The following is a 15,067-nucleotide window of genomic DNA, read 5'->3' as shown; positions in this document are numbered from 1 at the left end:
GCCTGAGTCAAATGCCAGCAGCCATGCATAGCAACTCTTTTGGTCTGGTGATGCTTGTCCAGATGCATGGCAAACATTTAAGTGTGATATGGGTGAAAGGGATGCCAGTGAATTTCAGGATATCCTGTCAGCATCAGGTGACAGGAACAGCGTGTGATATGGTGGGATGGAAATCAGATGTTGGAAATACCACATGGACCTGTAGTTACTTAATCAATAGAATACTATCCTTACAGTGTGGAAACAGACCCCTCAGCCCAACAAGTCCACACCAATCCTCTGAAGAGTAACCTACTCAGACCCATTCCCCTACCCTATTAATCTACATTTACCCCTGACTAATGCACCTAACTTGCACTTTCCTAAACACTATGGTCAATTTAGCATGGCCAATTCACCTTACCTGCATATCTTTGGACTGTGGAAGGAAACCCGAGTACCCGGAGGAACCCAATGCAAACGCGGGGAGAATGTGCAAACCCCACACGCACAGTCAGCCGAGGCTGAAATTGAACCCAGGTCCCTGGTGCTGTGAGACAACTGTGCTAACCACTGAGCTACCATTCCATGAGAGTTTTTCAATAAGATACACGTTAAGCTTAACGGCAAAAATCCCAACATGACTCTAATGCAACTTATTGTATTTACTGGAGCCGAATATACAGATGACACAAAAATAGGTGAAGAGGCAGGTTGTGAGACCGATACTAACCCATCAATATTATATGTAAATTGTAAGAGGCAAAAAGTCGGCAAATTGAGTATAATGTGAGAAAATATACAGTTGTTCATTTTGGAATGGAGAATAAAAGAACATTACTTCAATGAAGAAAAGCAGCAGAAAGCTGGAACTTGGGGATATTTGTACACAGAACACGGAAAAGTAGCATACAAGTGCAGTAGGTAAACAGGAGGAAATATTAAGCCTTATTTCAAGGTGGTTGAAGAATAAGTGTTGGGAAGAGACACTGCAGTTTTCCAGGTGCTGGTGGGGCCATATCTGGAGCATTGTGAGCAGTTTTGGTTCCTTATTTAAGCAAAGGCATAATGTTATTGGAGGCATTTCAGAGAAGGTTCACTAGGATGATCCAATGTATGGAAGAATTGTCTTATAAACAAAGGCTAAACAGGTTGGGATACTACTCAGTGGAATGTAGAAGAATGAGAGGTGATCTCATTGAGACATGCAGGATCCTTAAGCCTGACACGGTAAATGGTGAGAGGATGTTTTCCCTCATGAGAAAGTCTCAGACCAGGGAGTATCATCTCAGAACTAATGACTGTCAATTTAGGACTAGGATAAGGAGGAATTTATTTGAGGGTTGTGAGTCTTTGCAACTTCTTGCCACAGTGAGCTGTCAGGGGGAGGGTCCTTGGATCTATTTGAGGCTGAGATAGATTCTTGATCAGTGGGGGCGTTGATGATTGTGGGAAGAACGCAGGCAAGTAGAGTGTTGGATAAGCCATTGAATTGGGAAGCAGGCTTGAAGGGCTGAATGGTCACCACTTGTTCTTATTTATGATCTTTTGGTCAAACTTATCAAAAAGTTAAGATTCAGGCCATTAAAAACTGTTAAGAGTTTCTGTAAATATTTTGATGGTAAAAGAAAAACAAAGCAAAAGTAACCAAATAGTCATTGTGCGTCTGGGAACAATTAATGGAAAAAACAGCAATGGTGAAAGTGTTGAACAAATATGTTCACTGTAGAAGACATGGAAAGCTTCCCAAAGTTTCTTCTTAATCCAAAAGTGAATAAGTGATAGGAACTTAAGCTAATTGCTACACCATGGGAAAGGTGCTGAGATTGTTAGACTTTAGAGGCTAATTTGGTTTCCAGAAGTTTCATTCTTGAAGTTGCCACTGACTTCCCTGAGTGTGCATATTTGTCATGCATGCTCCATTTTCCAAATCAGGTGGTAAATGGCCAAATAGCTGTATTTAGTGAAGATTCACTGTGTTTTGTGAGCTGATAAGAAACCCCCAACCTGCTACTTAATTGTCAATTTTGTGAGTTGTGAGTGTTTTATTGGTCCTGGATCATTAATCAAATATGTCATCTGATTACTGTTTGATTATCTCAAGATTTGCATTCAGCTAGATTGCGGTGTCCTGATTATTTCCCTAAGTAAGCAGCCAATAACAGATTTGCAGAATGAACCAGTATCATTGCCAAATAATTCACACTGGTGTTCTGAACGCTCTTGAATAAACTGTCTATGTATGACACTCAAACAACTCTTGAGTAGTAGCTTCAGATTTCCATAAACTTTTGTTTAATGTGGTCCTCTACAGTCAAACTTGCAAACAGGAAGATATTCCTTAATTTATGACAACTAGTTCTTCAGATGGTAATATACAAATGTTCCATTGCTTTATGGTAATATACAAATGTTCTGCTTTTTAGATTGTGCAACAATAAGTGATCACAAATTTATAACCCTCTGTGAAAAGACTTCTCATTTCCATCTTAAGTAATCATCATCATATTTTTAAACTATGTTCCCAGTTCTTGTCTCTCAGAAGGTGAAATATCTTTTCAGCATCCATTATGTTCCGTCAGGATCAAAAAGTTCAATGAGATTTTGAAAGGGTTCAGAAAAGATTTACAAGGACGTTGCCAGGATTGGAGGAATTGAGCTACAGGGAGAGGGTAAATAGGCTAAGGCTGTTTTCCCTGAGGTGTCGGAGGCTAACGGGTGACCTTATAGGGGTTTATAAAATCATGAGGGGCATGGATAGGATAAATAGACAAAGTCTTTTCCCTGGGGTGGGGAAATCCAGAACTAGAGGGTATAGGTATATGGTGAGAGAGGAAAGATATAAAAGAGACCTAAGGGGCAACTTTTTCACGCAGAGGATGGTACGTGTGTGGAATGAACTGCCAGAGGAAGTGGTGGAGACTAGTACAATTGCAACATTTAAGAGGCATCTGGATGGGTATATGAATAGGAAGGGTTTGGAGGGATTTGAGCCAGGTGCTGGCAGGTGGGACTAGATTGGGTTGGGATATCTGGTTGGCATGGACAAGTTGGACCGAAGGGTCTGTTTCCGTACTGTACATCTCTATGACTCTGAGATCACACTCAAATCTTTAAAACGTCAGTGAGCATAGGTTTCAGCATTTTCCAGATTTTCTTCATAAGGTAACTGTTTCATTCCATGAATACAAAAGCAGACATGATGGGAAGGTGCGATGTTGGACTGGGATAGACAAATTCAGATGTCACACAACATCAGTTATAGTTCAACAGGTTTATTTGAAATCACAAGTTTTCAGAGCAAGGCAGATTGCGAGGGCGATATGAACAGTTTACAGAGCAATATTTGTAGGGTAACTAAATGATCAAAAAAAAACTTCTCTTATACTCCAAGCCCCTTGGAATAAGTGTCAATATTCATTAGAGTTTCTGATTACTTACTGTACGTGTGTGTTGGCTTTTTATGTTATGTGCACAAGTGGAGTATAATGTGAGAAAATGTGAAGCTCTTCATTTTTGAAAGAACAAGCGAACAGTATTGTTTGAATAGAGAAAAACTGTAAAAAGCTGCGACAGAAAGAGACTTGGGGGTTCTTGTGCACATAACATAAAAAGCCAGCACAAAAGAACAGCAGGTAATCTGAAACCCTAATGGAATATTGACACTTATTTCAAGTGGGGGGGGGGGTCAGAGTATAAGAATAGGGAAGTTTTTCTCCAGCTGTACAATGTGTTGATGAGAATACATCTGGAATACTCAAAGCAGTTTTGCTTTCCTTTTTGACGCAAGGTAGTTCAACAAAGGTTTACTAGCACGCTCCCTTGTATTGTCGGGTTTTTGGTTTGCAGTCAGTAATTTGCTGGATTTTAGGTGTTTTGAATCACCTCCAGATCCCTGGTTCTGACACTGGGACTTATTAAGAGAATGCGAAATAAAGAAGGCAGTAGACAGGTGTTTCAGGGCAAAAGAATCTCTGAGTTTATTAAACTACAAAAAAGATAAGCATAATACAAGAAATAAAAGGCAAATGCAATAGAACAGTGAAATTGCCAATTATGCAGAGGACAGTAATTGGATACACTATTAAATTGAATACAAGGTCTGCTGGTCATGGTTGTTCGCCATTGATTGCCCTGGGAAGGAACAGCCCTGTGTCGGTAGGTTATGGAATAGCCATTGGGATCCCTCTTCTGCAGATATCTGTGCCAGTAATATTTGGGGAGAATCATACTGGGATCTCTCTTCTGGAGTTGGCTATGGGGATTGCACTTGGGGCAATAGTGGTAGCTATCTGGGATCTTCCTCCTCGTAGTAGCTGCTAAGATAGCGCTCTCAAGTGAGATCAGGGCCTGCAATTATATTAATTGAGCTTTTAATTGTGTTACTGGTGTGGCCCTTTTGATGTAAATTGGCTTCCTGTTAGTTAAGAATGGGTGTGAACATATTTTGATTAAGTTGAATGTCCAGTATGAATATTGATTAAGTTGAATGTCTTGGTATCAGTAGAGGCTCTGTAATGTCTGGGTTGACATAGCCCAAAGGGTGCAAGTTGTCAGTCTGAGTGTTAGGTCTCGTTCATTGCTCTTTTGTGTCGGGATGTGAATTAGACTTTTGGGCTCAACAATGGTTACAGGCAGCTGTCTCTGTATCTGTGTATTTTCACGGAATGTAGCCCAGCTGCCTTTTATTTTACTTCCATAAGTTATTTGAAAAATCCAGGATTTTGGGCCAGTGTTTCTGAAAATGGGGATTCTTGCTCAATCCTACAGTGTGGAATGATTGTCTTCTTAGCAAAGATTAAACAAGTTAGCACTCTGCTCACTGGAGTTTAGTGGAATGAGAGGTGATCTCATTGAAACATATAGAATTCTTAAGGGGCTTGATAGGGTAAATATTGAGACGATGTTTCTCCTCATGGGAGCGTATAGGAGCAGAGAGCATCATCAGAATAAAGGGGTGCCAGGTTAAGACTGTGATGAGGAGGAATTTGTTCTTTCAGTGTTGAGAGCCTTTAGAACTCCTTGCTGCAGAGAACCTGTGTATGTTTCCAACTGAGATAAATAGACTGTTGATCAATGGGGCAATTGATGGCTTCAGGGACAATGGAAGAAAATGGACGTGAGGAATGTTGGATGATCCTATTGAATGGTTGGAGGAACTGAATGACCTACTCCTGCTCCTATTTCCTATGGCCTGAGCAAACTCTTTCTGAATTCCTTCTGATCTAGTTGTGTCCTTCAAATGAAGAGACTGAAACTGAAGGCAGTACTGCAAATCTGTAGTCTCATCAACACCCTATACAACTGCAAGAAAAATCCTAATTTTATATTCCATTTCCCTTGTTGTAATAATTTCCCTTCATCTACTTCTCTGCACATTTTTGTGATTCATGTGCATTTTGATCCCTCTATGTTCTGCAATTTCTCTCAATTTTTTATGACTATTGGAGGTTATAGTTGATCAATTAACACACAATACAATTTTCTTTAAATTTTAATTTTCTTTTGTTTATTTTGACCATTAGGCTCATGAGGCTGTCATTCACGGTCACTATCCTGCCCCTGAAGAAACACTTCAATATTTTGCTGCCTTGCGATTTCAGTTTCTGCAGGGAGATTACACCCTACACCTCGCCATTCCAGAAATGGAAGAGGTGTTCCCAGTTGAGAGATTGAAGGTACGAATCACAAAATCAGCTAGGACCTTTGCTCCTTCTGCTGACCGAAATGACAAAAAGAGATCTAGCTTCTTTGAGGGAACGTTGAGGCGGAGCTTCCGAGGTGGTTCCGTCAGCAGGATGAAGTCTGAGGATCAGCAGATGATCGACATGTGGGTGAAGGAGGAGATTTCAGCAACCCGAACCAGTATTATTGACAAGTGGAAAAAGATGCAAGGAATGACCCAAGAACAGGTCATGATTAAATACATGGCTCTGATCAATGAATGGCCTGGATATGGCTCAACTCTATTTGATGTGGAGGTAGGTGCAAGCATGATTTGTGAGTTCATTTATTGAGGTCCATGCAGCGGTTGCTTTAAATGTAACATGCCTTAAGTCAAATGCATGACACCATCTAAGTAATCATAGCTCCTCCAGAAAGCACATTTTAATTAAATTAACAACATTTAGCTGCTATTTGTTCCAGATTCTTCAGACCCAGCTAATGGTCATTTCAGTATAAAGCATGAAACAAGTCTGTTTTTTCTGAATTATAGCTTTTTCACTTTGCTACCCTTTGTAAAGCCCATCATTGTTTTCCTTTTATTTTTAATCATTTTTGGTTTGAACAATGAGTTGCAGTTGAGAATTAAGTTTTGAACAGAGGTTATTTCAGAAGAGAGAGCAAAAGACTGATGTTTGTTGTCAGGAACCAGCATGGAAAGGTAATGTAGGTTAATTACTGCTCTCAGAACACAGGAGCTGAGCTGACAGACAGCAAGATGTCATTATGCTCAAGGATTGGCAGCTGGTTGGATGTTGAATTGCTCAGTCAAGAGAGGATTGTGCTGGCCAGCAAACCGTAGAGAATGTTGGAAACAAGGGAGGAACTAAAGGAGCTAGCTTTAACTAGGTTTCTGGACAGTAGAGACAGTGCTGCTTTGGAAGCTGCATGACTAGGTTGTTTGTTTTTGTTCTCACTGGCTATCTCCGGTTATTGACTTACTGAAAATCCTGAGTGAAGCACCCCAGTCTATAAAAACTCAGGAAAAGTGCAGAGGTCTTAGGAAGCTGTTTGCGTTGATCAGTAATTTTGGAATTCAACTAAGATGCAATCCTACAAGCCTGTTATTCAATCTATTGGATTTCATAAACCCTTGGTATCCATTGTTGAAATGCTTATCAAACTGGGAACTTATGATTCTTTATCAGTTTATCCCTTAACTGTGTCTGTCTGTATGAATGGGAGGGTTGATCATTGGAGAGCTCAGATTGTAGATATTAATTAGATTGTCTTGTAGTTTATCAATGCTCTGTTAAAGTTAGAATATAAATATTAAATTATGAGCTTTTGTTTAAGTTAGGAACTTCCTTGTCAAAATGAGTTATTTGTGAAATTTTAAGGTACGTTGAATGTTGAATGTTTTCATTTCACTGTGTTGCGAATCCAGTGTTAGTGCATATAATTTGGTCAAGTTTCCTTTCCCTGTATTGTCAAACTTTTTCACACTTCAGTCACCTAACTCCAAAAATTCTTTTCCTTTCCTTAGTTTATGAAACAGACAGAACAGATTCAGCCTAATCTCTTTTTTTTTTGCAGTGCAGAGAAGGTGGTTTCCCACAAGAGCTCTGGCTAGGAGTTTGTGCTGCATCAGTTTCTGTCTACAAACGCGGGGAGGCCAAACCACTGGAGATTTTCCCATATGAAAATATCCAGTCATTTGGAGCCCCTCAGTCGACTGTGTATAAAATAGTGGTGGATGAAAGGGAATTGCTATTTGACACTACAGAGGTAAGCAAATCCTGGATTGTAAATGAATTAAATTGAATACTTATTATTGCATTTACAGATTATTGTTTAAAGACGTTTTGGTATTTTATTGAGTTTTTAACTTGGCATGACAGAAATAAAGTAAAAACAAGGCACTTGTAGTTCCAGAGTTTGTCAGATTCATCTGACGTTTGACCCAGAAGTGATTCAGGGGCATCCCTTTTCTTTTCCTTAGCTGCATTAGGAGATAGTGTGTTTCTTCGTTCGTTTAAACATAACAAATACATTGCTCATTGGTACAAAATAATAGATCAGTTATTATATTAAACTGAAGGTAATTAACAAAAATGAGGAATACGAAATATCCAGCAGAATTTCAGATCTTGGGAAAGTGGCACTTTGGTTTATATTGGTTCTGGAAAGAAAGGCCTAAGTGTACAGTTGAATTAAATAGCTGTACCACATAGATTCCCAGTCTCAGCTGTGATGTTGGCCTCTGGCAGCATCTGAGGAGCAGGAAAATCGACGTTTCGGGCAAAAGCCCTTCATCAGGAATACAGGCAGAGAGCCTGAAGCGTGGAGAGATAAATGAAAGGGGGGTGGGGGTGGGGAGAAAGCAGCATAGAGTACAATAGGTGAGTGGGGGAGGGGATGAAGGTGATAGGTCAGGGAGGAGGGTGGAGTGGATAGGTGGAAAGGAAGGTAAGAGCTTCAGGGCAGAGGAAATTACCTGGGAGTTGCAGTGGGAGAGGCACCCTGAGATTCTTGTAGAGAGAGGAGGAAAACTTCTTCATGGCAGGCATCCTTGCAAGAGGACTCCCCCGCTCACCTATTGTACTCTATGCTACTTTCTCCCCACCCCCACCCTCCTCTCATTTATCTCTCCACCCTTCAGGCTCTCTGCCTGCATTCCTGATGAAGGGCTTTTGCCCGAAACGTCGATTTTACTGCTCCTCGGATGCTGTCTGAAGTGCTGTGCTTTTCCAGCACCAATAATCCAGAATCCATGCTGAATTTTCTGTAGTGACCAGCATTATGTAGGTTAGCTGGGTTAGTCATGCGAAATGCAGGATAGGCAAAGAGGATGGATCTGGGTGGGATGCTCTTCAGAGAGTCGATGGGGGCTTGATGGGCCAAATGGCTTGCTTCCACACTGTAGGGATTCTTTGAAATGGCCCAGCAATAGCTGCAAAGTCTCATATGGACTGCAACAATTCAAGAAGGCAGCTCACCACCACTATTTCAAGGGCAATTGGGAGTGGGCAGTAAATGCTGGCCAGCCAGCATTGCCCATGTTCCAGGAGTGAATTTTTTCAAAAAAAAAGTCACAATTGCTCAAGAGGCGAATAATAACATCTCTGGAGAAGTTGATAAGAAATTATTCACAGTTTACCAGTATTGTCCTTGCTTAGAGTGGTTTTGAGGCATGGTGGTAATGTCCCTGTGTCTGAGCAAGGAGACCTGGGTGTTTATCTCACCGGCTTCAGAGGTGTGTAATAACATCTCCATACAGGTTGTTGAACAATCAATATCCACAGTACTGTTGAAGGTTGTTGTGGCACGGTTGTAGAGTCCCTAGTTCTGAGCCAGGAGGCTGGAGTTCAAGTCCCACCTGCTCCAGTGGTACATTATAACATATCTGAACGGGTTAATTAAAACATATCTCCACAGCACTGTAAAGCAATCTTATGGTGTCGTTGTAATATTCCAAAACCTGAGCCAGGAGGCCTTGATGTGTCATAACATCCATGAACAGGTTGATTTAAAAAATATCTGCATGATGTTGGGCTCTTGTAGTGCAGTGTTTCTACTTCTGAGCTAGAAAGCCTTGGTTGAAGTCCAATTTGCTCTTGAGATGTCAGAACACTTGTAGGTGCAAATATAATGGGCAGTTTACCAGCCCAAGCCTGAATGTTCAGCATCTGAGGAGTCACAAATGGTGCTGAGCATTGTGCAATCTTCAGTAGCATTCCCATCTTCTGATGCTAAGAAGCTCATTAATGAAATAGCTCCAGATAGATGGGCTGAGATTACTACCCTGAAGAATACTTGCAATGATGTTCTAGAACTAAGTTGTTTGACTTCAAACAAGAGTCCAGTGAATGATGGGTTTTCTCCCAGAATCCTATTGATTGCAAATTTGCCAGGAGTCCTTAAGGCTCCATTTGGTCAAATGCTATTTTGATGTTATAGGCAGTCACTCTTACTTCACCTGTTGAGCTCATCTCTTCTGTCCAAGTTTGGACCGAGGCATAAGAGCAGGAGCTGAGTGGCTCTGGTGGAATTCAAACTGAGCATTACTAAGCAGGTTGTTGCTGAGTAAGTGCTGTTTGATAGTATTGACAGTTCAAAGTTTGTGAGAAAATTTGTAGCTCAGGTGCTCGTTGTTGTGGTTCTGTTCGCCGAGCTAGGAATTTGTGTTGCAGACATTTCGTCCCATCTACGCCACACTCACAGGAATCAGATTCACTAGAGAGGAAGAAAAGGACAACCAACTCCCATTCCGAGACATGATGGTACAGAGAACACTGAACGGAGAATTCACCACAAAGGTATACAGGAAAACCACACACACAGACCAAGTCCTGAACTACGAAAGCAACCACCCCAACACACACAAAAGAAGTTGCATCAAGACACTGTTCAAAAGGGCCACAACACACTGCAGTACACCAGAACTGCAAAAAGAGGAAGAAGAACACCTATACAATGTATTCGCCAAAAACCGATACCCCCACAATTTCATCAACAGATGCCTAAGGGAAAGACAACGGAATGAGGACATGCCACAACCCAAAGGACTAGTCACGTTACCATACATCAAGAACATTTCTGAACTGACAGCCAGACTACTGTGACCACTAGGACTCATAACAGCACACAAACCAACAGCCACTCTCAGACAACAACTCACCAGGACAAAGGACCCGATACCCAGCATGAGCAAAACCAATGTAGTGTACAAAATCCCATGCAAGGACTGCACAAAACACTACATAGGACAAACAGGAAGACCGCTAACGATCCGCATCCATGAACACCAACTAGCCACGAAACGACACGACCAGCTATCCTTAGTAGCCACACACGCAGATGATAAGCAACATGACTTCGACTGGGACAGCACTACTATTATAGGACAAGCCAAACAGAGAACAGCCAGGGAATTCCTAGAGGCATGGCACTCATCCACAGATTCTATCAACAAACACATCAACCTGGACCCAATATACCGACTACTGCAGTGGACAGCTGGAACTGACAACCGGAAGCGGCAGAGACAAACCACTATAAATGCCGGAGGAAACATCACAGAAGCGCTTCACATGAGGCTCCCAAGCATTGAGGATGTCACCTAGACAGGGGACGAAACATCTGCAACACAAATTCCCAGCTCGGCGAACAGAACCACAACAGTATTGACAGTGATCCCTTTCAGCACTGTACCTCTACAAATTCAGAAAATAAGAATTGGGAGCAGATGTAGGCCATTTGGTCCCTCAAGCTTGCTCAGCCATTCAATATGATTATGGCTAATCTGATGTTTCAAATTTCACATTCCCATGTACCCTTGATGATTGACAGTAGGCTGGCCACATTGTTCTGCTTTTTGTGTACAGTACATAAGTGGGGAATTTTCCACATTTCTGGGAAACTGTGATTATAGCTGTGTTGAAACAACTTGGTTAGACTTGTGGCATGTTCTGGAATCTCATATCTTAAGAACCATTGCTGCAATGTTGATGGGATTTATAGCCTTTTCAGTATCTAGTGCCTTCAGCCACTTGATCTGAAGTGATGTAAATTGAGTTGTCTGAAGATCAGACAATGCTGAAGACCACTGAAGGAAACAGAGATAAATCATCCGTAAAATTCTAACAGAAATTGGTGCAAATACTTCAGCCTTGTCTTTTCAGTTTATGGATTGTCCTCCTCCAGTTAGTTGTTTAATTAGCCATCATCCAGATGCCGTAAGACTGCAAGGCTTTGTTCCTACCTGGTGACTGTGGAATCAATGTTCTTGTCCATTGTGCGCTGAATTTGCTGTTTGGCATGCAAGTGGTCCTGTGTTGTAGTTTCCACCAGATTGAGGTGAGATCAAATAGATTGGTTAGCTCCCTCTTGTTGCAACTTATTGTAGATGTAGAATCTAGCAGCTATGTCCTTGCGAAGTCATGGTGTTTTCAAACAATTGTTGGCAATGATAGAGAAGACCCCTATCCTGAATACATTCTGTGCTTTTGGTAGGTAGTACTCATAAGGTTTCTATGCCCACTTTTTGTCTAATGCCATGAGCTTCCCTAATATTGAGAACAATCTCCTTGCTGACTTGTTCTGCCTCTTTTGGTGGAAATTTGCTGTCATTGGGACAGGACCATGCTCAAGGGTGGTGGGCGTGTCCAGAGCATAGTTATCCATACGGCGTCAAACCTTAAACACAAAGTCAGGCTATTGCTTGATTAGTTTGTGGGACAGTAAGGTGACAACAAATCTTTTTCAGATCCCCTCTAAACCACTTACTCCTCACCTTAAATGTATGCTCACTGGTATTAGACTCTACTGCCATGGGGAAAAGGTTCATATAATCTACCCTCAGTCAGATCCCTCCTCACTCTATTCTACTCCAAGGAAAACAAACCCAGCCTATCCAGTCTCTCCTTATATCTGAGGTTTTCTATCTCAGGCAATATCCTGCTGAATCTACTCTATACCCTTTCCAGTGCAATCGTGCCCTGCCAACATTCTGGCAATCAGAAATATATACAGTATTCCACCTGTGACCTAACCTATGCTCTATAAAGTTGCAACAAGACTTCCCAGGTCCTGTAGTCTCTGCCCCAGCTAATGAATGCTTTCCTCACCACCCTGTCTATAGTACTGACCTCTTTAGGAGTTTATGGACTTAAAAACCAAGGTCCCCTTGTTCCTCGGTACTCCCTAAAGATCTACCATTCATTGTGTAAATTCCTCCCAAAATGTTCCAGCATTAAATTTTATCTGCTGTTGCTCTGGCTACTTTACTTTCTCCTTGAAGACAGCCTCTTTGACCTGTAGCTTTCTGTCATCTAACCTAGCAGCTGTTTATATGACTCAGTGTCATGCATTATTTTGCTAATACTCCTGCGAAGTGTCTTGAGATAGTCAAAAAGCTAAGAAGCAATAGCAACAGTGTGATGCACAGCTAGAAGTATCTTCTTAATGATTTTAAATTTATTCACAAGATGTGAACATCACTGGCTAGGCCAGTATGTATTGCACATCCCTAATTGCCAAGAGGACAATTCAGAGTCAACCACATTGTGGGTCAGAAGTCACATTTAGGCCAGACAAGGTAAGATTGGCAAATCTTCTTCCCTAAAGTACATTCATTAACCAGATAGGTTTTCACGATAATCCTCAATGGTTTCATGGTAATCATTAGACTTTTAATCCCACTTTTTCAAATATATTGTAGGATAAAGCAGTTAAATATACAACACTCCATTTTACATTTATGCCTTTTTAATTGCATTTTGTTTTGGTTCACAGGTAGTGGAGCTTGCCAGACTGATGAAAGCTTATATCAGTATGATAGTAAAAAAGCGGTACAGTATTTCATATACAATAACCAGTTGGGGCAATCAACGTGGCAGCAGGTGAAATATGTGGTACTGATGAAGTTTCTTCAATGAATTATTTCCTCTCCTGTTCTTCTGTCCAGCAATCACAGACTTTATCATTGGAAGTACTCAATACAACCCAAAATTGTGGAATAAAGTAGCAAGTTCTGTTTTGAAGAAGCAAACATTTATCCCTGCTACTATGAGAAATATTCAACAAGGACTTGACAATTGCAAAGAGAGTATTATAGTTTTGGAACAGCTTTTCAGACCTCCAATCCTAGATCATTGCTAATACTTTATCATGACATGCACTGCTAAATATTAAGCAGAAAAAGTGCCTTAGAGTAAGAATTCATCTTCCAATTAATTTTAAACAACGTGCTCAGATAAAGAAATTTGAGTTGGAGGGAGAGTAACTGCTTGACTGTTAAGTGACTATAAATGGCTCTCAATATTACATTTGTCCTTCAGGAAATCACATCCCTATGATGGTGTTTCCTGAGAAACAGACTACACATGGAGCAACTTATGGTTAAACTTGTGTTATGATACGGCAGTATCGTAAACTAAAAGCCAGGAAAGCTCACTTCGCCTCATAATCTGTTAAAGTATGAATGACTGAGAAGTCCCAAATTCCACTATTTAAAGAACAATAATATCAATTTATTCCTTAACTCTAAAAGTGAACACTAAACAACAACTATCACAACTCTAAGCCCCCTTTCTCTTAACTGCATGTTATCTGCCTCCAACTCTATAACAATATACTGTTCCAATAAAAACCTGTATTAAATTACATCAACTTAATTTCAAAACCACACAGTTGCTGTCTTCTCTGGAGTCGTCCTCTGTTCAGCTGGAGATCTCCCTGGATTGTCTTCTGTCTTTTACTGCAAAGATGTTTCATATGAAAAAGATACCTTTGACAGAGAATGTTTTTTGAATGGCAGTCTTTCTTGATGGCAATTACTCTCTGTCTAACGTTCAAAATGCCTGCTTTTTTATACCCAAAACATCAGATCGTCTCATCAGTTTGAGGTTGGCAAAAACAATAAATTCAGGTTTTAGTATCCTGGGGCATAATTTAAACTGGTTAAATTTGAAATGTTGTGAAAACAGCAACCAATTCAGGTATCTATTTCACAGCCAAATGTTACATATTTTCAATTTTCCAGTACACTCCGAGACTGCTAGCTAGACATATCACAGATGCTTGTAAACTCTCAGTGCAAAACAACATTCACACTCTCTAAGGTACGCCTTCAACTTCGTAACACTTGTTAGCTTTTTTTTGTGCACTAAAATAATACTTTGTCCTGAGAATAATGGGCACAAATATTTGGAATGCTGCTGGCAGCCTTCTCAAAGAACTGCAATGACACTTCCCATTATTAATCTGTACTTCACAATTATCTTGCTAAGAGAAATTTAATGTGCAATGTTATATACTGTGTGTGCCTACTTCTTAGTAGCACAGTTAGTTGACCTGGACTGTTTGAATTAAGTATTTGTTTTTGAGCTAATTCAGATTTTGAGATTTGTTTAAATGGATATGTATAATTTTTTGGCTACTATAATAATGCAGTGTGCTCTATATGTAGCAACAAGCTCAGTGGTCAATTTTGACTAAATGGTGCAGCTATCCGAAATAAAATATTTCTACAGTTTCAAATCTCTTTGTTAAAATTGAAGATATTAAACACTACATAAGGGACAAATAGAGTCTGTGTATTTTTTTTGCTTTTGCCAAATACCTTAAATAATGACCCAAAAAGGCCTGTTATAGCAAGAATTATAAATTGAGCTCCAACTTGAATAAGAGCTACATCTCTTGCTTTGATAGATATCCAAAAAATGCTTCCTGGGCCTGCAAGAAAACCAAAGGAGAGATTAGAAGTGAGACTGAGAGAGAGGAAACCTAGAGAGGGACCCAGAGAGACAGAGGGAGAAAGATGGGGAGAGGCCCAGAGAGACTGAAAAAGAAGGAATGAGATAGACACTGAGACATAGTGAGAGAAGGACCTGATGAGACTGGGAGGGAGATTGAGGCAGAG

The 15,067-nt window shown here is 40.6% G+C and overlaps 1 protein-coding gene across 4 annotated transcripts in view; it reads left to right on the top strand.

Moving 5' to 3' along the window:
* Window positions 1-14,731, top strand: part of myo10 (myosin X) — a 333,744-nt gene extending 319,013 nt beyond the window's left edge. For all 4 annotated transcript variants that reach the window (XM_087987033.1, XM_043689681.2, XM_087987034.1 and 1 more), the window contains 3 exons: window positions 5,505-5,960; window positions 7,240-7,431; window positions 12,940-14,731. In XM_087987033.1, the coding sequence (XP_087843159.1) occupies window positions 5,505-5,960; window positions 7,240-7,431; window positions 12,940-13,050 (759 nt within the window). In that variant the 3' untranslated portion in view covers window positions 13,051-14,731. The remainder of the gene's footprint in view (window positions 1-5,504; window positions 5,961-7,239; window positions 7,432-12,939) is intronic.
* Window positions 14,732-15,067: the final 336 nt, after the last annotated feature.

Source organism: Chiloscyllium plagiosum, unplaced genomic scaffold, assembly GCF_037043375.1.
Source record: "Chiloscyllium plagiosum isolate Xiang-an unplaced genomic scaffold, Cpla_swu_hap1 HiC_scaffold_5, whole genome shotgun sequence".
In the NCBI taxonomy this organism is placed as follows: Eukaryota; Metazoa; Chordata; class Chondrichthyes; order Orectolobiformes; family Hemiscylliidae; genus Chiloscyllium; species Chiloscyllium plagiosum.
This window is presented reverse-complemented; position numbering and strand designations above follow the sequence as displayed.